At 39.9% G+C, this 23,083-nt stretch overlaps 4 protein-coding genes across 4 annotated transcripts in view; 2 read left to right on the top strand and 2 right to left on the bottom strand.

Moving 5' to 3' along the window:
• Window positions 1-983, top strand: part of LOC127364661 (protein mono-ADP-ribosyltransferase PARP14) — a 29,516-nt gene extending 28,533 nt beyond the window's left edge. Inside the window, exon 16 of the transcript XR_007885049.1 lies at window positions 1-983. The gene's annotated coding sequence lies outside the window, so the exon portion shown is untranslated.
• Window positions 984-3,719: 2,736 nt separating this feature from the next.
• On the top strand, window positions 3,720-7,976 carry LOC127364674 (kelch-like protein 33). Its single transcript, XM_051402411.1, has 4 exons — window positions 3,720-4,703; window positions 4,806-5,754; window positions 5,885-6,055; window positions 7,247-7,976. Exons 1-4 carry the CDS (start codon window positions 3,884-3,886, stop codon window positions 7,764-7,766), a joined length of 2,460 nt encoding a protein of 819 aa, XP_051258371.1. The 5' UTR covers window positions 3,720-3,883; the 3' UTR covers window positions 7,767-7,976.
• Window positions 7,812-10,865, bottom strand: cbln11 (cerebellin 11). The gene is made up of 5 exons (XM_051402453.1): window positions 10,088-10,865; window positions 9,812-9,970; window positions 9,628-9,714; window positions 9,398-9,532; window positions 7,812-8,948 (listed from the first exon to the last, which is right to left on the bottom strand). The coding sequence occupies exons 1-5, from the start codon at window positions 10,746-10,748 to the stop codon at window positions 8,683-8,685; spliced, it is 1,308 nt and encodes a 435-aa protein (XP_051258413.1). The 5' UTR covers window positions 10,749-10,865; the 3' UTR covers window positions 7,812-8,682.
• A 2,556-nt stretch (window positions 10,866-13,421) lies between these two features.
• On the bottom strand, window positions 13,422-21,734 carry LOC127364689 (mitochondrial inner membrane protein OXA1L). Its single transcript, XM_051402452.1, has 11 exons — window positions 21,604-21,734; window positions 20,794-20,913; window positions 19,147-19,257; window positions 18,755-19,061; window positions 18,481-18,624; window positions 15,881-15,966; window positions 14,815-14,979; window positions 14,608-14,712; window positions 14,300-14,462; window positions 14,098-14,178; window positions 13,422-13,653 (listed from the first exon to the last, which is right to left on the bottom strand). Exons 1-11 carry the CDS (start codon window positions 21,712-21,714, stop codon window positions 13,538-13,540), a joined length of 1,509 nt encoding a protein of 502 aa, XP_051258412.1. The 5' UTR covers window positions 21,715-21,734; the 3' UTR covers window positions 13,422-13,537.
• Between the last annotated feature and the right edge of the window lie 1,349 nt (window positions 21,735-23,083).

Here is a 23,083-nt window from a genome sequence, read left to right as displayed (position 1 = left end):
CTTAATTATCTCTCTTCTGGCACTCATAAATACCCTCTCCTCCCCTTTTGCTCTCACATTCTATGCCCCTCCCCCCACCCATTTTCTATGGGTTATGTCTAACTCTCTCGAAGGCGCCTAGGGGGTCCATCGTGCCCAGGGTGCCCACCGAAGCTTCTCCACACCGCATCAACATCCCAGAAACAGATTCAAGTATCATACATATTTTTTGTCCGGTTAATAATATTTTGTTATGGTGTGGTCCTTGCTAGTGAATCACTCCTTGAAATTACATATATATTTTGTTCTGACTTCTGTAATTCTTGTGATATAAAAAAAAAAGCTGAAAAGCAGTCGGTGTAAATGTTACTCCTATTGAGCAGTTTAATTTCGCAAAGATTGTTCTTGTAGGCTTATTTTCATGTATTTTATCTCATTGGTTAATAGTCTTTTACACTGGTCTATTTGTTTTGTTTAAAAATCATTTAGATTTTTCATGTTAGGCATGATATTTTAAGACCTAGTTATAAGTTTACATATTTAGCAGTGTGACTTCAGTATACTGATTTGAATATCTGTCTCTCGGTTTTGGGCTTTATTCATCCTGTTAACATGTGTGAAATAGTGACATTCTGTATTATGTAAAATATTACGTATATAGGTGACACACAATGTATTCAAAAGTAAAATCACCTTGTTTCCCTTATTTCTGATATTAAATATCTAGGGGTGAAACCATCTGTGCCATGGTAATTGATTTATCAGAAGTGGTCACACATTATTTTGGAATTACAATTATGATACTAGACTTCCATAACAGAGTATATGGCTAAACAATCTGCTTTAAGTGAGTTTCAATTGAAAAATGAAGAATTTATTTAACTATACCATAAATATTTTGTAACATGTGGACATTAAAATACATTACACAAGAGTCATTGTTACATTACAATTGATACACCTTTAATAATGTAATAAAATCTAATAAAAATAATGATTTGTGATCTGTGATGTGATATTATGTGATACTAATGATTCATGATTAAGAAGCATAAAATATACACATTTCAACACAACTTATCTAGTGTTTATAAAAAAATAAAATAAACAATATTCAAATAATTTCTAAGGTAATTTAAAGGTACTGTTAACACATTTTCAAATATACAAGTCTTATTACAGCTTCCAATGTGCCCCGACATATTCTATTCTTTTAAAAGAACATGAACAAGAACATTAGGTTTTTACAGCTGCAGAATGTCACATCACATTTTGGAATCTGTTGACAATCATTAAGAAGAGTTTTTGTGTAAACTGTTTGAATATAAAATATTTTCATACACTTCACACAGCGAAAAGCAAAAATCCACTGAATGTTGAGTACTTATTTACATTATCACTGATCACCCGATTATGCCAAAGACGAACATTGACATAGTCTCCAACTTGAAGCTGCAAGATAGCGCTGTTAGATCCAGAGGATGGGTGATTTTGATTAACATTATACCATGACACTATTTGGTTTTCATTTCTGTACAAACTGCCACCACAGCTTGCAGTCCTTCCTTCCCAGCAGAAAGAAGTAAAGGTGAAATAATAGATCCCTCGCACTGGTGCTGTAAAATAACCTGTATCAAGCAACAAAAACAAAATGTAACCATAATCATTAATAAATAAACCAGTTACCAGGCAGTACTTTGTAAATTAAATACTAAACTAACAAACTATTTCAAAGTGGGTACTGTAACAAAGAAAGAGAGAGGACAAAAAAAACTTTTCAAAAACATCAACTTAACTTATTTTTAGCACCTACCACTAAACTCGTATATATATGTGTTTGTAGTAAGGGAACAGAGTAAGTAGGAATAGGTTTTATTGCAATACTGACCTGTGCCTGGGCTGTAATGTCCTCCAATGTTGGACAGAACATGCCTGTACACCAGAGGGTAAAGAACATTTGCAGGACCAATGGTGCCATCTATTGGTAATGCAGCTGAAAATGCAACTTGAGGCTGTCCTGAGAGATATAAACATGAAAATATATTATGAAAATATATTGTATATAGCAATTCTTGGCATATCTTGCTCATATTTTGAAGCTTAGAGATGTTGCTATTTGACTTCTCAAAAACTCAATGAAGACATGAGATTAATGTAAGAAGTGATGTGCAACCACACTTTGATAGCCATAGAAACATGTAAACTATGGCTCTTTTGTCTAGTACAGTATATTCAATTACCTGTACGTTCAGTCACCATGCTGTTAAGTGCTGACAGCTTCCTCTCACTGGCCTCCAGCTTTTCCTCCAGGGTGCTCACAGTAGCTGCAAGCCTTTCTTCCAGATCAGCCAACTTCTTCATCATTGCGCAGATGGGTGGTTCACAGCTTGGGTGGGTTGTTGTTGAGTTTGTTGTCAAAACGGCATCCACATCTAACCCTTGGTTTGACTGCTGGATAGCATCGTTCTCTACCAAGGTATCTGTCAGGTCTTCACGTGTCAACTCATTGAGGTGGGTCTGCTTGCTGACCACTGCAGCCTGACATTCAGAAAGACCAGCTTATAGGAACTTCTTGTCATAAAAGGGCATTACAAAAATGGCTGTTCTCAACTTCTGTATGCATCTGACTAAGAAAGCCCTTGTTAAATATTTTTTATATGTGGTTAAAAAGTATTGCACAAAAAACATTACATAAATATTAACATAAACTACAGCTTAAATGTTTTTTTTTTAATAAAAGTTTATACTTCTACCCCACTACATCTCAGAGGCATATTGTACCATTTACTCCTCTACATTTGTCTTAATTGCTAGTTACTTTAGAAATTATAATCTATCATACTTTGCCCATCCACTGAAAGCCATGCATCACCAAATTTGGTGATTTTGATGTTTCTAAGTTTTCCTTAATGGGTTGAGAAAACTGTCCTACTTCTTAAGCTAAATCAACCATTTAAAACCCTATTGGATTAGCTGGAAAATGCATTGTCACAAAGCTCAATAAAGGGCTGTTTTTCTGAGCTCATGAAAAGTTGATTGTTTTTTTAGATACTTTCTGACTGGACAGCAGCACTACAAACATATGATGATCTCATAGAATATGATGCATTGCTGTAGATTAAACTACCCAGCAGTATATAAAGCTCAACCTTAAACAACTACAGCAGTAAAATCAATCAATCATCAACGCAGAGGTAACATGCATACAAAAACATCATATAATAGTAAAACACCGACTGGCACATTTCTTCTGCTACTTTGACTACATTTTACTGATAATACTTTTTTCACTTACGTGGAGTTTTGAATGCATGGCTTTTACTTGTAGTGGAGTATTTGCACAATGTGGTCTTAATACTTTTACTGTAAGTAAAGGATCTGATTACTTCGGTCACCTCTGCCAGTGTAATAAGGAAGCATTTAGCAAGCACTAAGTAAGCAAAATAAAACACAACATATGAATACCATTGTAAATAAACTCAAGCCAGTTTCCTTCTGGCTCCTTGACAGCTGTTTGTTCAGGATTCATAAGTCAAGGTCAAATCTGAACTACCTGTTGGTCCGTGAAGAAAAAATATGCTTACCTGGCTCTTTAATGATCCTCCAATAAATCTCAAAGATTCTCCATTTCCTTCTTTGATGAAGATTACAATTAAGTACGTGCCAAGATTCAGCTGAAACTGAATCTCTCTGACCTAGTAGCTATGAATAGCTGCTTGTTTATGCAGAGAGGAAAGTTGGGTCTGAGAGAGCGAGAGGGGCTTTGAAGGGGAGAGAAAGATTTGAAGGCAGAAAAAGACTAGTGAATTCATCAAGGCAGTGTTTTGTTTGATATCAACAGTAATTCTACAGAAAGACCAGTGTAGGAAATAGTTCAGAGAGAAAGTTAAACTTAGCCACTGACATGGAGTTTACCAGACGTTACCTGCCACTGGAATGGGAAGAGCGATGGAGGCGAGAGAAGGAGAGGCGGAAAAGGGTGATTGAAGAAGGTGGAGAAGAAGGAATAGAACAGGACAACCGTGAACTGAGGAGGATCGTGGCTTACAATGACTCCAGGATGGGCCTGATGAGTGGGAGGGGTAAGAAAGAGGAGTCAGGGGTCAGTATGAGTGGTTCTAAGCAGGAGGAAACTGAGGAGCATATGAGCAAGGAGGCATTTGGTGACAAAGGACTTATCCACACATACTGCAATAACACCTATCCTAAAGAAGTATTCAGGGCCCTGAAGGAATTCTGTGATTCATCTATTCTCACAGACCTGACTTTGACCACTGATAAAAAGGAAAGCTTTCACGTACACTCCCCTATCGTGGCTGCTGTCAGCTCCATCATCCGTGAGAGACTGAGGGATGAAAATGGAGAACAATCAGATAATGACAAGGATGTAGAAGTCCAAAGGAGGTCAGTGTCTCTCGGATTTAAGGTTGATCATGTTGGGCTACAGGCAGTTGTGGAGTTTGCCTACACTGGAGCTGTATTATCTTTTAACAAAGACAACATGGCCCTGATTAGGGCTGCAGCTCAAGCACTGGGGGTCCCTAGAATACTGGATCTCTGCAACAAAGAGGAGAGGATAAATACTGTTGGAAGTCCTAAGAAGGAAGAGCAAAATATCCCTTCTCTAGAACAGATGAAGATTACTCTTCAGGCAATTAAAGATCTGTGGACAGAAAGAGTGGGGTGTGATGTGATTTTGGATGTGGATGGGGCTTCATTCCATGGTTAGTAGACATTATTTCATTCTGATTACTGCATTCTTTATGATATCTTGATGATTATTTAATAGTGGACGAAGTTGTTACTCTTCTTTTGTTTGTCTCCAGCCCACAGAGTTATCCTGGCGGCAAGCAGTGACTACTTCCGTGGCATGTTTACGTGTGGGATGAGGGAATCCCATCAGGCCTGTGTTGCCCTTCCCTTCCTGTTAGCTTCTGAGCTAGAGGCTCTGATTAGCTGCTCCTACAGTGGGATCCTTCCACTTAACTGGGACTGTGTCTTTGAAATCACCTGCACGGCCCTCCAGCTTCAGTTCCAGCCTGCCCTCTCGCTTTGCCTCAACTTCATGAGACAAGAAATGGAACCAAGCTCATGCCTGGATGTGGCATCTTTTGCTGAAGCCTATGAGATGTCAGAGCTCCTTGAGGAAGCTAATGACTTTGTGCTGAGGAACTTCTGGGAGGTGTCAGCCACAGAAAAGTTTAAGGACCTACCAGCAGAGAAGCTTCTAGATATCCTCCGCTGTGATGGTTTGTGTGTGCCCTCAGAGCTCGCTGTATTTCGAGCTGTATCCTCCTGGGTTGAAGCTGATCCTGAGGAGAGATTGGGCCAGGCTGGTATATTGATGACCGGAGTGCGGTTCCCCCTCATGACCTTTCGAGAGTTCAGGGAGGTCAGGGCCATTAACTTACGGATGGAGTGCCTCGGAAACAAGGAGGTGGAACTCTATGGCTCAGCACTCAAGGAATTTGCTTTCAGCCTTCCAAAGACTCAGGATCAGTGCCGTGTCCGGCATCCCAGAGACGCTCTGGTTCTGGTAGGGGGAGACATGCTGAACCTAGATACAGGTCAGCGCATAGCAAGTGGGGAACTGTGGTTTGCAAACTCCCTACGTAGTGGTATGGGATTGGTAAAGGAGATAGAGTGGAGGAGGCTGGGTGAGATGCCAGACAAGCCAAAGTTCAGGCATGGAGTGGCAGTAATGGCGGGAAGGTTGTATGTGATTGGAGGATGTTACTTCTACACCAAGGATGACATAATGAAATCTGCATACAGGTAAAGAAAGTCTGGGCACAAATATCCTGTTCACTTTATCCACTTTCAATAACTCAGATTGTCACACAGATGCACAACTGTGGTCTCACCTTTTCCATCTTTACCTTTACTTTGATCGCACACATGCCAGTTATGTCCCTGTGCAGAACAGTTGGAAGAGGCTTGCTGACATGCAGGAGTTTAGAAGTAACTTCCCAGTGGTGGTACACGAGGAGCGTCTTTATGCCATTGGTGGAGATAAGGAGATTAATCTCAATGTAGACAGCGTCGAGATGTACAACCCAGACACTGACTCCTGGAGGTAAGATTAGTAATGTTACACCTGAAACAGAAAACTTGACAAAGTATCATCCCTTCAAAGTGTAAGTACTGGGATAAGGTGTATCAATGCCTAGCTTTAGCATGCTCAAAATGACACGTATAACCAATACATCATGCTGGTTTGGAATAACTGCCACATGCAAAGCCATAGACCTCTGGCTCCCAACCTGGGGTCCCCTAGTGTTTACAAAAGCTTCACTATTGTGAGGCCTTTTTGAGTTGACGTGTAAGAAAACTTTAAAAAACATATATGCAGTCGGCCTATATCTCAGAATTTCATTAAAACTTCATCTATTTTTAAAGTTTAGATTATTGTTCAAGACATGTACTTTAAAAACAAACATCACAGGATAAGGCTATGATGATGACCTGAACATCTGCTACTGGACACACTATATTCACAGACCCTTCACTCTAGCCTCATCCTGCATTAGAAAAGTATGTAGTCAAAACAACCAAAGTACTAACAGAACAATATCCAAGCATTACCTGCAATGGATGAAAACAATCACTTTGTCAAAAAAAAGAAGCCTTTTAAGTATGTATAATTGTATTTATACATGAAACAGACAGAGGATTGTATGAAAAGTTCCTCTATCGATCTATATTTTTGATGCAATAATTACAGGAATTCACAACATGTTATTGCATCCACTATTTGGGTTAATCAATAAACTGTTCATGAGTTGTTCTGGACTGTTACGCATTGAATAAATCCATAAAATATGTCACTTAGTCAGTGGTTGTCAGTTACCTCAGTGAAAGGGGCCCCTTGAAGTAAAAAGTTGGGAAGCACAGATGAAGATGAAGAATGAAAGCTGTGTCAGCTTTATATTAACCCTCTCTCCTTCCATACAAATGTAATACCAAGGGTTGACCAGCAGATGTCACCATTTTGACTGTATCAAAGACTTGCATATTTGCAGCACAGAATATATTTGCAGCATATTTGAGAACTCGAAATGTGATATTACTGGTTTTTTTTTTGTTCTTTAATTCCAAGCCAGTAGAGGGCAATTCTTATTTATGTAACAAAATACACCTTATTGCAGAGGATGTGTTTAGATGGCAGAAGGAGCAGTTCTTACAAACTGAGACTAAAAAACTAGATTGATTTGTTTTACCCCTTGACTATATTCTTGTCTGATGCCTCTTGTTTCATTTTTGTCAGCTTCGTCCAGCCCCTGGACCAGGCTCTGAGCGGCCATGCTGTCACTGTCATAGATGGAGGAATCTTCATCTCTGGTGGTTTCAACTCTAAGTATGTGTGCCTGGTTACAATGTTCATGTACCACCCAGAGAGGGGAACTACCTACCTGGCAGACATGACCCATGACAGAGCCCAGCATTGTATGGAGCCCCTGCAAGGCCATCTTTACGTTGCTGGTGGTGTGTGTAACCTGAGGAAGTTCTACACTGACCAACAAGCCTGCGAGGTATATAACCCTGTGGCCGATTCCTGGACTGCTTTTGCATCACTGTCTGTGCCCCATGTGGGTGCAGCCTCAGCTGTCCTGGAGGGGAAGTTCTATATACTGGGAGGGTACTGCCAGGACGATTACAGTGAGTCTGGACTGGTCCACCGGTTCGATCCCAGCACACAGCGATGGCAGAACATGGGCAAACTGCCTGGGGCTGTTACTGACATAAGAGCCTGTCTGCTTAGATTGCCCCAACACTTTAGACTTTAATAACTAGCTGGTCAAGATGATCAGTTTTAGAAACTTTAGAGACACTTTTGGTTGCCAAAATTGTATTTATTAGCAAATGTCATTCAGCTAAAAGTATTTTTCTTAGTAGTCTTACTTATAGAAAAAATACAACTTATCACAACATGACAAATTAATTGTCGTCAATGTTTGATTATTGTTTCTGAAGAACAAATATACACCATCAATCAACTTGACTTTTTGTGTTTTACTGATCAGTTTATATATATATATTTAACTATTTGTGGTAGTAGTAAAAAAAAAACACAATTGTAGGGATTAAAAAGTGTTCAAAATAACATTGTTTAACACATATAGCATTATATTGCAATTTATATGTCTCTTCTCTTCAAGCCCTACATATAAAATCTGCCACAGAATCATCTTACCATTAATTATAGCCCTTAATTCATCATAATTATAATGAGCAAAAAAAGGTAAACTTCAGTTTCACCAAAATTACATAACAAACACACCCTTTCATCTTCAGGGGGACCATTAATCCACCTGTTTCTATGGGGTGGATTGTAATGTATGCAATAAGTATGGTACATTAAAGTGCCAAATAACATTTAGCATATTTTAAGGTCCAGGCCCATACATCTTGTCACTTTGGTGCAGGAAGTAAACACAAACTGTCCTCTCTCTCAGCGGGTATATGAGCCTTAAATTAAATTAAATTAAATTACTTAAATTACTCCTGTGTTAAATTCAGTTTTCCCATTAATTTATTCATATAAAAAACAATAGAATAGTATCTTTTTGGATTTAACATGGTAGCTTAATAAGTGAAAGCCTTCTCAGGACAATTATAATTAAAGAAGAAAACGAGACAAAAAGCATGTGTCCCTAAATAAAAACATAATCTAAAAACGTCTTAATTCTTAACCCCAAATATCTACGACGGGAAGATGAGGAACCCAGTGAAGACACTTGAATGTATTTTTCCACCCCTCCACAGTATGATGTTCACGGTCTCTTTGGCCTTCAGTTCAAGAATTACTGTGTTGCTGGTGGTGTCGCTGGTGTCCAGTCCTTTGAACTCCCAGGTGCTCACTTGGTAATGCCCGTTCTTCACCAGGATGGCTCCTGAAGTGTAGCAGCTGTAGCCAAAAGTCATGAATGAGAAGTGGTAAACCCCATTCAGTGGAGCAGTGAAGAGGCCTGCAAAAGAGGGAGATGGAATGACTTAAACATTATTTTCTGACTGAAAATTGGGGGAAAACAACTAGCCACAGGTAGCAAAATCATCTAAAGCACATCTAAAGCTCACTCATTAGCAGATCTCATTTGTTTAATCTGTACATACATTTAAACCTAAAACTAAAATTACAAGGGGTTATGTATGATTGGAGCTTTAGAGGTATTAGTAGGCAGATTTTTCTACTTTTGGACGAAGTCAGGCTAACTATTTGTGCTAAGCTAAGCTAAGAAGTTGCTACAGATTTACGGCCAGGTCATGAGAGTGGCAATAAAACTTTATTTTTTTAATTTTGTGTCACAATTTGTACTACTGATACCCCATATTAAATACAATCTATTTTTAAAGACACATATTTTCACCTGTGACCGTCATCGGTCGGCTTTCTGAAGGTGAAATATGTACAACATACCTGTTTTAGAGTTGTAAGCGTTGCCAATGTTTGTGAAGACTTTGTTAAAGATCAGAATATTCTTGGTGACGGCTGGTCCGGTGAACACATCATGAGATGCGGTTATAGTTGCAGAGAATGCCACCTTTGCATTGACTAAAAGAAAGTAAAGCAAACATTGTTATGTTGTGTGTAACTTACATTTGTCATCAGTTACATGTAGAGTCTGGATATTGGTTCGCTGCTCTTACCTTCTGCTTTAATTCTGTCCACCTCTAGTTTGAGTTCATTTTGTTTGTCAGCTTTTCTCTCAGTTGACCCCAGTCTGGTTTGTATTCCTGTAAACAGAAAAAGGGTAATCATTTTAAACTTTTTTAAAAATTATTTATTTAAAAAAAGGGGATTGCATTTAATTAACTTAACTTCTACATATACCTTTAATGTTGCTCTTGAGAGTGCCGATTTCAGCCTTCTGCTTGTCCGCTGTAGTTTTTTGTTCTTTCAGCTGTCCATCAACATTACTGAATTTGCTGTCAGTTTCCTCCTTAAATTCATCAACCTCAGCTTTTTGCACTTTAAGTTTTGCGCCGAAAGCTTGTAGCAAAGATAAATTCAGAGCATTATCAAAGTAATATCTTTTTTTTCCAGGACATTTTCACATCAAGTTAGTATGAATAATAAATGTTCAGATAGTATTGATTTTAAAACTACCTTCACTGTTGTTTTGTATTTTCTCCAGCTTAGCTTCAAGTTCCATCTTCGTGCCATCCAGTCGAGCTTCGACTTTGCCTTCAAGCTCCTGAGCCGTCGTGTTAAGGTTGGAAAGTTCACTCCTATATTGATTCAGGAGCTTCTTTGTCTCACTGAACACTGCCTTGGTTTCTGTCTCAACTTTTTCAAGCCTGGCTTCTTTTGCCCTCAACCGCCTCTCAGTTGTAAAAAGTGTATCTTCAATCTGACTGAAGTTCCCCCCAACTATTTCCCTGTGTTCAACCAGTTCTTGAAGCTCTCTCTTCAGGCTCGCTATGTCAGCTTTGTGTTTCACCAGCTGCGCCTTTGTGTCATTTAATTCCATCTCATTTTGTGAATTCATCGTTTCAAGGTCCTTTAGTGCACTCGAAATGTTTGCCACTAGGATTTCAAGCACACTGATTTCACTGGTCTTACCTTCCATAGCCTCAATCCTTTTTTCCAGCATCATTTGTTTCTCCTGAGTCTGTTTCTGGTTTTTATAAAGATGTTTAATGTTTCTGTAATTTGAGCAAAGAGTTGGTGTTTCCCTTCGTGCCTCTGGGTCGCACCTCCGTTCATCTAGGTGCCAGGAAGACGCAACTCCAAAAAAAGCAAGAAGGAGAATCACCGTGTAGACCATTTTCAGAGATTGGGTTACTTTACAGCTGTTTGCAAAATTAGGCTTCCTGTGCCAGCACTGGCTATAAGGCAGTGAAGCAGCTCCTTTTGTGTTCGACAGGACAGCCCATTCGTGACAAGGTTGCAGTAAGAACTAATCATGTCTTACACATATGTCATTTAAGGAATGTCCCTCGCTACTGAAAACAAGGAAACAACCAAATGGAAATATACTGTGTACTCTTACCCTTCTGACGTGTAGGAATTAAGATACATCAAAATGTGTTTTTTCCCTGCACTACACCACAATGTCTTAAAAATAGATAACGTTTTTCTGCTAATGGTTGTCTTAACCATTTATGTGTTAAGAAGACAAGTGCATGGGTCATTTTTTAGGTGAAATCACTGTCAAATGAACCTTTCTGTTACTGTCTTTCCCTGAATTTGGTGAAAAATATAAAATGTATCAGACTTGATATTTTTATCTCAATTGACACGGACATTTCCTTAATGTCCACATTTACAAAAATGTGTCAGTCCTGAGTCCTTTTTGTGGATTACAGTGGATTAAAGGGGCACCAAACAATTAATCCGAATTATCATAGATAATAATAAATAATGATAAAAGTGGCAGGGGCACCACCCTTAAAGAAGGGAAATGATTTGGAGCTGAACATGAAAGAGGTTGGCGTCATCCACTTTTGTGTGACATTAAACAGGCCAGTATGTATGACCACAAGCATTTATTAAAAAGATGATGAACAAATATATAAACTAACTAAATACACTCAACTAAAGACAAATGTGTGGTTTGTGTGTGTGTGTGTGTGTGTGTATGTATGAGGGTTTGCACTTGTGGTTGCACACCAGAAGGAATGTGTCTGTGCCTTTGTTCTGGCAGTATGTTCAGCTGAGCATCAAACACAGTATGTACTGAAAGAGTTAGTCAAAACCAAACAGACATGTTTTATAATTATGCAAACAATCAAAACAACAAACTAGCCCATGTATCAAACTCTATATAAGAATTATATAAGAGTGCTAACATGCTAATGTTCGGCAGGCATATTGTGCACCACGCCCATTCTAAATAGCCTGCCAACATTTGCTAGTTAATGCTGAACCTAAAGTTTGACAGCCTAGTTAGAATGTCATTAGTTTTGCAGTTATTTGGTCATAAAAAACAACAAAAAAACTACTAAAACATTTTGATCGAATGGTGAGGTAGACGTTAAGATATTTAGTCAAGTGGTGGTGCAATTGACCAATATGAACCAATGCATTTCCATTTGCTGACACTAATAAACATGTGTAGCCAATGTTCATGTTGCTGTTTTTGATCTGTTCTTCCTATTGGCCCAGTCCTGTTGTTGTCAAGATATTCACAGTTATTATTTATGCAATGTTGGAGTTGAATCCACTGAGCAACATGTCCCTGTATACTTCAGCGTGGGAAATGCAACCCAGGATTTTTAGAGGTACATTCAAGATCCAACACCTGCCCACAAAATTAAAGTTTCTGTGCAAGAAATGTGATTTAAAAATGTTTTAAGGCATGGCTCTTTATCTCGTTTTCCTTTGGAGAGATCACTCATCATAGGGGAATCCCTCTAAAGCAGAACAAGGAAATTGCATAGCATGGTCACGCACAGTGTTATGTTATGAAGTGCTTTAAGATAATAAGTTGCATATGATTTCTTCTGGTCTGGTCTGCAAATGTTCGCCCTGTGATAAGAATCACTTAAGATTTTATGAACCATGAAAACAGTTAAGACAACAGGTGATCAAGGACGAAGATTCTAAGGAATGAGGAAGATGAAATGGTGACAGCTGACGGTGGAACAAGGATGTAGACTAGAAAAATGCTTCGCCACTGTGCATTGTCTGTCAGCATTACATATTAGAACCCGTTAAGCTTTCAGTTCTTGACACACGAGCGTGCAGATCACAGTGATCACTGGGGCAGACAATAATTGTTTGAACAATGGATCATTCTTGCCAGAGGTAGACAAAAAAAACACCATACATTTATTCTATTCATGTGATATCCCTCTGTTGACAAGGTAACAAGTCCTGCTCACCATTCTTAAACCTTTTTTCTTTGTTCTTTATTTCCTCTTACAATTATTGGTAGGCAGATGGCCCTTAAAATTATATTTTTCCTTAAACTGAAACCAGATCCTCACTTTTTTCCTCACCTCTGAAGGATACCTCACATCACAACTTATTGCTTCCTGCTGCCCCACCACATAACTGGTGCCCCTTTTTTTTATTATTTTTGCCCCTGCCCCTCAAACAGTCTGTCTGCCACTGCAAGAATATCATTTCAAAATGATGATGAATATGTTATAAATGAATCCAAATATTGAAAACTAATAATAGGCCTTTGAGCCTAGGACAGCTGCAGAACATTAGTTAGTGTTACATCCACAGACGTTTCCCTCTGTGCTCTGGAATGAAACTCTTCTGCATACAAAAACACTGCTGACTGAGCTATTTTACACAACTTAAGTATTTTTTTTTCTGCAGTGTCGGAGTAAGAGTTTGACACTGTTGAGCTGCAAACATGGATTTCTAATAAAATTCCCTGTTGACAACATAAATTGACTTATTTCTTTCATTGTGCTCCAGGGATCTTTCTGGGGAAGTGGATTAATGTGTTGTGTGCTCAAAAATTGCCATTTATACACCAAAATTGTTGCTTTGTGGCAGATTTTACATTTTAATTAGAACAACACACAATGACAACCCTGTCCCACCCATAAATATGTACATTAATCATCATATTGTCAAGCTATGAACCAGTCTGATCTATCCAAGTGTGTCCTTCCATGGCCTCGCCTTGCTACCAGCATCTTTGTCTTTCGCTAAAGCTATGGGTGGGGTCTGCTGGAGGGGATTGTGGGTAAATGTCTGCCTCAGTGGACCTGCAAAGAGAGATGAAAAGATGACATGTAAACTGAACATAATTATTACCAATTATTTTCTTAAATAATCATCTTCAAATGTCTTATTTTGTCTGTCAGTGTGTAATTAATCACACCATAAACAATGTCCATTAAATATCCGGTTACAATAAGCTTTTTTCATTTAAGTGTCATTATTGCAATAACTGGCTCTGGGCACAAGAGGGAGCACCTCCTCCATTTCTACATAAAGACATCACAAAGTGTGGACTGTAGGGAAAACTTTAATGTTTTAAATAAGCAGTACATTAGTTTGTAAGAGCCTCTGAATCACCAAGTTGTGGCAAATTTAGAAACAACCTCAGCCAGCTGTTTCTCAGTGACACACAGCTGAAATAAGACCAAAGAAGGAATAAAAAAAAGGTCTGTCTATGTGAAGCTGATGATGTAGTAGTGAGGACTGACCTTTAGCCGCGAGGTCCAGATGGTTTTTGATTCTCCTTTCCCTCTCTTCCAGCTTCTGGGCCGACTGAGCGTTTTTCCAGCCTGGGCAACCGAACAAGAGTTGGACAAAGTCAGAAACGATCACACTGCAAATTGAGCTGTCTCCAGAGTTCAACAATGGTAACGTCCACAAGTTCTATTGGATGTATGTTTAGACACCAACCCTTCTTCATGCTTTCGATGAAGCCCTCATTTTGGGGCAGGGCGGAGGTCGGGTGTTGGATCTTCTCCGGGATCTTCAACCTACTTCTGATCGCAGGGTGTTTGAGCACGGCGACTTGACACAAGGAGAAGCAGTTTGAGGTCAGCCAGTAGGTAAACACAGCCTGAGGATGGTTTGAGAAGAAAGATTTGAGACAATGTACAACTGTACTGTACAAAATATCTGCGGCAGGTTTTAGGATGTTTAAGATGCATTTCCTGGTACTAAGTGGTCTTTCAGTATGATGCGGGGGGAGGTTAACGACTGACCGTGGGGAAGTTGATGGTGAAGGGGAGGATGACGAAGGGCATGATCCTGAACACAGTCTTCATGGTTCGCAGGTTTGGGTTGTCGACACCAGACTCTGCACCCAACTAAACAAAAAAAAGAAAAAACAAAAAGATAACAATGAGCTCATTGTTAAGGAAACTGATGTTACTATAACCTTCTGACAAGTTGGGTAAAAGGTGGCTGACCTCCACGATGAAGAACATGGTTCCAGTGACAAATAAAGGCAGGATGTAAAAAGGATCTGCTATTGTCAGGTCTGGAAACCAGAGCACGCCTCCGGTCATCAAACTGGGCACCGGCAGATAGGCCATCTTCCTCAGTGCGATGAAGAAAGACATGAAGATCGGTGCCTGTGGGGACAGACAGATAAGTGGTTTGTCCTGATCACATATAATATCTTAAAACATAATTCAACAACAAAAACACCTTCTTAAAAACGTTTTTTAAAACATGTTAAAATGCAGTGTTGTAGAATAATGGGAAATACACGTTTAAGTTTCTAGCAGCCGCATAAGCACATATTTATATTTGCAACATTTTTAAATTTTATCACACATTACATATATCACTGAAACATGTTTATATATATTTAGAATAGTGTAGTCTGGGTGGACTATGATAAGGTTATGTTATGTTACCGTTATTCTCTGTGCGCATGGGTGAAAACACTTAAGACCAATGTGGTGCAAGTAAAAGATGAGGAAAAGATGAGAGAAATATTTAAAACTTCAGATCGAAATGAGATTTTGCCATGAGGTTGTGATCTACATCTTCAAAATAAATCATCATTTAACGTTTTCCCCTTTGCCTGGACCCGTGAGTATTCTGTTTTAACAAGAAAAGACTGAATTCAATAGAACTTGTGTGTGTGAGTAGATTGTATTACCTAAATTATTAACAAAATAAACTATAAAAAGCTCTGTTCAGTACGAGGAAGGTCAGTGGCAGACTTGTAGAACTTGTAGGCATATAGGAGATCTACGAGATACCTTTGTCTACGCAGTAACAGTTGCAAGTGGATATGGAAGTGTAATGTAAAAGTGGAAATAGTGGGAAATGTTTCTGAGGTGCAAAGTGTTAAAACGGCATACAAAGTTGAAATGAATGTAACATTTCTTTCATCTGCTCCTGCTTCATTCGATTATGTCTCCATGAAAGGCCAATGTATAGAAACATGAACGTGAATATGAATCCTGTTTTGATACATTGCATACATTTTTACCTTATTGGAGAAACCAGAGATACACTGACCTGCACCAAAGGGACTAGGAAGCCACGGAGAGGATTCACATCATACTTCTTCTGGAACAAGTTCAGTTCAGAGTAGGCTTTGGCAACTGCAACATGCAAACGACAGCTGATGACGAGTTGGTGAGGCTTTTAGCATAATTGACATCATCTAAATGGTGACTGAAAAGACAAATGCAATTAAAGCTGCAAGCAGCGTTGGGCGGGACCTCGCACTCCACGCAACTCGGGGTGCGCTGCGGACGCGTCGCGTGCCGTCGTAACACGTGCGGAACACAACACGAAAATGTCACGTACATCAACTCAAAATCGTCACGCAGCGCTTACCACCTGTTGCTGGAAGGTGGCGCTATTGCTATGTCTTAATATTGTCATGTAGACAAGTTCAGGGCGGGACTGTTGTAACACATGTGAAGTGTCATTGAGATTGGACCACGTACGCTGAAGTTATGAGGACGTGTTCAGGGCGAGACTGTTACAGAATATATGAAGTTCACTGGAGATTGGACATTGCACACTGAAGTTATGAGTGGCATTTCATGGCGAATCCGCTGAATTTGACAAGTCGTCACTGGCACGGTCATTTCACGTAACGCAGCACAAAATCGCCATGCAGCACATACTTCCTGTTGCCAGTAGGTGGCGCTATCACTATGTCTGAATATTGTCATGTAGACGTGTTCAGGGTGGGACTTATGAAACACGTGAAGTTTCATTGAGATTGGATCATGTACGCTGAAGTTATGAGGACGTGTTCAGGGTGGGACTGTACACTGAGGTGGAGTACTATCTGTTTATGGTGACTGGTCGAAATTCAATGCAACGCCACAGGCACGCCGTTTGACGGAATGTCATAAATAGCACAACTTTAAATCATGAATGTCTTTAGATTGCGCTGATTAAATTTGAAGTAGATCCGATAAATTCCCTAGGAGGAGTTCGTTCAAATACAAGGCGAAAAATCACAGAAAATGAGCACAGAATTTAAAATGGCTGAGTTTGATGCCAAGCCACGAACACGCCGTTTGACGGAATGTCGTAAATAGCACAACTTTTAATCATGAATGTCTTTAGATTGCGCTGATTAAATCTGAAGTAGATCCGATAAATTCCCTAGGAGGAGTTCGTTCAAATACAAGGCGAAAAATCACAGAAAATGAGCACAGAATGCAAAATGGCTGACTTTGATGGCAAGCCACAGACACGCCGTTTGACGGAATGTCGTAAATAGCACAACTTTTAATCATGAATGTCTTTAGATTGCGCTGATTAAATTTGAAGTAGATCCGATAAATTGCCTAGGAGGAGTTCGTTCAAATACAACGCGAAAAATCACAGAAAATGACCAAAAAACTCTAAATGGCTGACTTTGATGCCACGCCACGGACACGCCCTTCAACGTACATGCACAAATAGCACAACCTTTAATCAGCACCATGTTTTGACTGTACTCACAAATTTTGAAGCAGATCTGATAAATTCCCTAGGAGGAGTTCGTTCAAATAAAACGCGAAAAGTTCGCCTAAAGTGAAAATGAAAATCAAAATGGCCGACTTCCTGTGGGGTTTGGGGTATGGGTCCAAGAGGCTTTTTTGTACGTCCCAGCATGTTACACGTGCTTACCGAGTTTCGTACATATCGGTGAAACGTGGCGCCGGGGCTTCTGTTTTTTTATCCTGTAGGGGGCGCTACACACATGACGAACACGATATTTGGTATGTGAGCTTCAGGCACTACTCTACACGTGCCCTGTGAATTTCATATTAATAACTATTACGGTATTCGCACAGTGATTTACCATGCCAAAAGAGCACCACCTAGTGGCGTATTTTGTTTTTCCTTTTTAAGGGAGCCTCAGGGAGCCAGGGGGAAGCATCATACCAAGTTTCATCTTAATCACATATACCGTTGTAGAGATATAAACTTCTTAATTTTAAAGAGCGCCACCTAGTGGAAATGGCCTGAAATTGAGCACGATGCTTAAGGAAGACATGTGGAACTATGGACCCAAGTTTGGTGTCAATCGGACATACCAATGTGGAGAAATGGTCCACTTCCTTTTTTGACAAAAAATCTACAGGAAGTTGGAATTTTATAGCGTGCTTATTTTTTTAAATTTCAAAAATGTTCAAATTAGCCTTTTTGCCAGGGCGGTCCCCAGGTAGTAGGGGAAAAATTTCGTGCAAATCGGAAAAAGCATGTAGGAGGAACACTTAAAAGTAGTTTATGGACATTTTGCGCTCTAGAAAAAAAAAATTCTAGGCGGAAGTGGGCGGGGCTTATATGGGGAGATTCAGCTCTATTCACCGAACACGTGGATGTAAGTTTTTTGAATGTGCGACAAACGATGCCGAAGTTATTAGCCTAAACGCATTTTTTATGATAGTAGCGCCACCTAGTGGCAGACCCGAAAGCGACACATGTAATATCCCCATTTTCACCAGGCCTGACAACTTTGCCAAATAAAATTGAGTTTTCGTATATGTTCAGGGGGGGAAAAACGCTGTCGAAGTGGCCTAAAAATAATAATAATAGGTAAGAAATCGAGCAAAACAATAGGGACCTCCAGGTGTCAGGTCCCTAATTAAAGACGTTTTTTTTACATTCAAATTTGTTTCCACTCTGTTTGGCCTCATTCATCCTGTTAGTGAGTTTGGTCATCTCAGGCAACACGTTGTTCAGCTTGGCCGCCTCCCTCTGGCCCTTCACAATCACCGGAAACACAACCAGACGGGCAAACACCGTTCCTACACGGGGGGTGAGGGATTAAAAGAAGAAGGACAGAGGAAGAGGATAAGACACGGGAAATACAACACAATGTCTCAAGGAAAATATCGCACGCAGGTACCAACAGAACCTTTTTATGTGTGTGCTTACCTGCAACAATGGCCCCCCACCAGGGCAAACCGAGATTCACGTGCGCGAACTCTAACAAGTTCTGGATCAGCCCCACTGGTGTGTAGGCCCCCAATCCAAGCTCTGCTAAACTGCTTTCTGTAGTCGCAGCCTGCAAGACCTCCAATGCAGTCGGTGCAGCGTCTGCGACCTGCTCAACGACTGGCTGCCCTAAAATAGGGGTGGGGTCAGCGGATGCAAGCTCGGGGAAGGAATCCAAGACCGGTGGAGGAGGAGGAGGAGAGATGTCCACAACTGGTACTCCCATGGAAGCTGTTTCAACTGGGATCTAAAAGATATTAATGAAACTGAAACATTCACGTTATAAAAAGGTTTGGACAGATCATTTAATTTTTAGATGTAGTCTCGGCCACCTGTTCAGTGATTGGTTGCGCAATAATGGGGGTAGTGTCAGCGGGCAGAGAGACTGGAAGGCTAGAAGCTTCCACAACTTGAGCGGCCAGGATTCCATCATCGGGTGGGATCTGGAAATATCGACACTTTTATCAATAACAACATGGTAAAGGTGTGACAATTCATTCAAGCAGCTTTTCGGTTCCATGTTGCACTCGTGCAATGTGAAATATCACAGTCTGGCCACAACATTCACCAGTTAACTAATAAATGATATGTTCGAGCAGACACGATTTAACAAATTGAGCCCCTGACAGGATCCTCTCTTCCCTCTTGAGCTCTAATGAGGGTGACCTGAGACGTTTATTGACGTCATCAGACTAATCTGCACTATCTGTTAGTGTTGCACGGTGCACCGATACTTCAAAAGTATCGCGATTCTCGGAAATTAAAAACGTCTCGATTCCTAAATTTAATTGTATCGATACTTTTAAGAATGACCGCGTTCCAGATTTGTAAGAGTCGTATTTCAGGTTTATGTGTGCAATGCATGCTTCCAGTGCCTCCCTATTGACGTCTGTGTTTTTTCTCCTCACGCACGCAGCAAAGAAGCTGCAGCTGTCATGTGACAAACACTGTAACGAGATCGCTGCATGTGCAAGCACAAGTGATACTGTGGCCGCCAGTCCACAACTGGTAGAAAAAGGAGGAGTGAAATATGGAAGTACTTTGCCTACCTTGCTGACAGTGAGGGCAAAGCTACCGATAAGTCGAGACCTGTTTGTCGCCAGTGCTAACGTTACAAAACAAATGTAAACAAAGGGAGCCAACACCTCCAACCTGGAGAAACACTTGGCCGACAAGCACGCCGAGTTGTAGGAGGAGTTTAAAGACCGACAGGTTAGTATGTGAAAGATAACACGACCACGCTCATGCCCTTAAATAAGTCAAATGAGTAGGCTATGGTTTATTTTGTGAGAAGTCACTATTTTGCACCACCGTAGTTTGACGAGGCTATCTATAGAAATAGTAGGCTAACTATGAGCATTATCCTCATGGCTAACCAACAGCCTGCCTACGGATAATTCAACATCTCTGAAAACGCAACTTTCACAGATAACGTTAATCATTTGCAAGCTGCTAAAATAAAGCATACAAACATCAGCTAAAATGATCTATAGGCTATATGATTATAATCAGAGTATGTGCATGTTTGTCAGTGTTTGGGTTATTACAGCATTTAAAGAGCACAGACCTACGCAAAGGAGGTGTATTTGTGAAACGCCTTGTAAGAAATGATGGACTCAAATATAAAGTTAACCATCAAAGAAATCAGACGTTGAAGTACAGGAAACATTAGCCTATATTAATCCATATATCACAGCTTAAATAACATTAGGTTAACTCATTATTTCCTTTTATTAATTACGGTAATGTTATGGTTAAGTAAATGTTATCACTATAACCACTGCATATAGAGATGCTAAGTTAGTCACAAGTTATGACAAATTTATCACCATCATATTTTAAATATTTCCATTTTCTTCTGCTACAGAATCGAAAAAGTATCGAAATCGCAATCCTTGACTTGGTATCGGTATCGAAACAATAATTTTGGTATCGTGACAACACTACAATCTGTACTAAACCCTGTCCTCCAAACTCACCTGCGAGCTGTTGTGTCTGACTACCACGGCGTTCACCCAGAGGACCTTCCCGTGCTGTCTCCTGAAGGCAGGACTGCGACACTCCAACACCGTGTGCAGATGGGACTTCAGGAGCAACCGCTGTTTGTGAACCAAGAGAGACAGGGTGTCAAAAATGTGTCATTATTTAAAGCCCATAACATGTCGACTCTGTCGAAATGAGCAACGCTTTATCTGAATTATGACGTATAACCTCAGGTAGCAGGACATTTCACCAGCCTGCATTACTGACAACGCTACCACACTTACTGGGACTTGAAATGGGGCATTAATAAAGTCGGATAATCCTTTTCTTGTGTTTAAAAAACGAATGACCAATTGAGCTGGACTGTGAAAAAGTTCCCTTTCATTAAACTTTATGACCTGAACCTTTAGATAAACCAGGTTCAAGTTTGACCTCAGACACAGTGACCTCTAGTGGCCTTTAGGTAGGGGACTTCTACAGGAGACAGCATGTGGGTTTAGACTTGTAAACAGGGAATAAGTTAAAAGTCTCAGTATCTTTACTGAAGAAGAAAATGTTGTGGAAGTTGTTGACCAAGTTAGAAGCAGCAGAAGCGGCAAACAGAGCCGCATTAAAGTAAGCCTGTGGAGCCAGTCTGTCTCCACTGGAGAGGCTGCTACTGTCAAAGTCACACACCAACCATGCACTCATAGCTGCGCAGTGTGGATGCTAGCCGGCCACAGAGTTAGCCGGGAAAAGTCTCTGTCTGCGGCTTGTTGTCTGAAACAAAATAAAACTCCGGACGTGAAACTGTAAAGAAGACCTACGTGGCTCCAAATGTCTGAAAGTGGACGGCTGCCTCGGCTCGGTGCTCCACTCTGTCTCAGGAAACATCTTGCGAGGCAACTCGGAGTCACCCCGCTCCTGATGGCCGCCATGTTGGTAATAAAAAAAATAAAAAAAATGTCAAACTTCTTCGTCCTGTTTTTTTTTTTTTTTGGCAGATTGCAATCTCAACATATGGGTGCAATAGCGCCACCTACCGTACCGGAGTATGTAGCGTCAGCTCTACAAAACAAACCCCCTACACTCTACTATTCTACTTTGTTTATTATTATTATCTAAATCCCCTCCTCGTCCAGCCTCTGTCTTTATTGTATTTGATACATGTTCAACATTTTAACTTTTTATTACAATTACAATGCACACACATACTTGTGAATTTACCTTACCCTAATAAAAAGAATAATGCCTTATTTAAACCAGTGTGAACAAATCTTAATACTTTAACACTTTGAACTGTTTTTTGTATTCTATAGTATGTCCCCCCCCCACACACACACCTTTTTTTTTGTCAAATTTAGAATAGACCTTAATTTCTACTTGGTATTATGACATTTATATTTTATGTTCTTCATGTTGACCTTAATCATTATTTCCTATATTTTATTCATTTTATTCTAGTATTAAGCTTACATTTTCTCTTTGATAACACTCATTCACATTTGCCGGCTTGTTGTCAGTTAGGCCTAACTAATTTGCCCCGTCACTACAACCTTATTATGGCATCATTTACTGTGTATTTCTAACAATCATTCACTTCCAGCTATACATTCCTGTCTAATTTTCTCATTACATATTTTAAGTCATCTGCTGCTGTCTGGCAAAGTAGGGTTAATGCAGTTTAAGCCAGGTTCGATGTTCCTTTCTCATTCTTTTCAATTCTGTTGGGGACAAAGACGTGTCACATTTCTTATCTTCGTTGTGCACATATCAACTAAATATGTTTGTTCATTCAAAAATGAGAAAGTCTCTCCTGACTGAAATAATAGACCTTTGAGCCTCAGACAGCTGCAGAACATTAGATAGTGTTACTTCCAGAGTCATTTGCAAAAATACATGTTACGCTCCTCTGTGCTGGAATGAAACTCTTCTGCTTTGACAACGGGCTCAGGCTGCAGACTCCTACAGCTACAGGTCAACTTTTTTTTTTTTTAATGGCAGGTGATCATTGTTTTGTTAATCCCCTTTATCCTATCTCTTCTCTTAATTATACATTTTAGTAAGTAATTTAGTGATGAATAAAGTTAAACCAGAGTTCAGCTAAGCTTCCGCTAAATTACTTCTAATTTATTGTAAGATCAACTTTTATAGTCTTTAAGTTGGTGCACAGCAGGTATGCTGAGCATGCAAATTTTAAAGCCAGAGGGATAAAACAGCAACGTGTTGGTGTAGCCCAATAAGCACATAGTTGTGTCATAATACGTGCGTTAGAGAGCAAAGTGCATTTCAACTGTAAACTATCCT

This window comes from Dicentrarchus labrax, unplaced genomic scaffold (genome assembly GCF_905237075.1).
Source record: "Dicentrarchus labrax unplaced genomic scaffold, dlabrax2021, whole genome shotgun sequence".
NCBI classification, from domain to species: Eukaryota; Metazoa; Chordata; class Actinopteri; family Moronidae; genus Dicentrarchus; species Dicentrarchus labrax.
The sequence above is the reverse complement of the archived record's forward strand: the minus strand, read 5'-3'. Positions and strand labels throughout refer to the sequence as shown.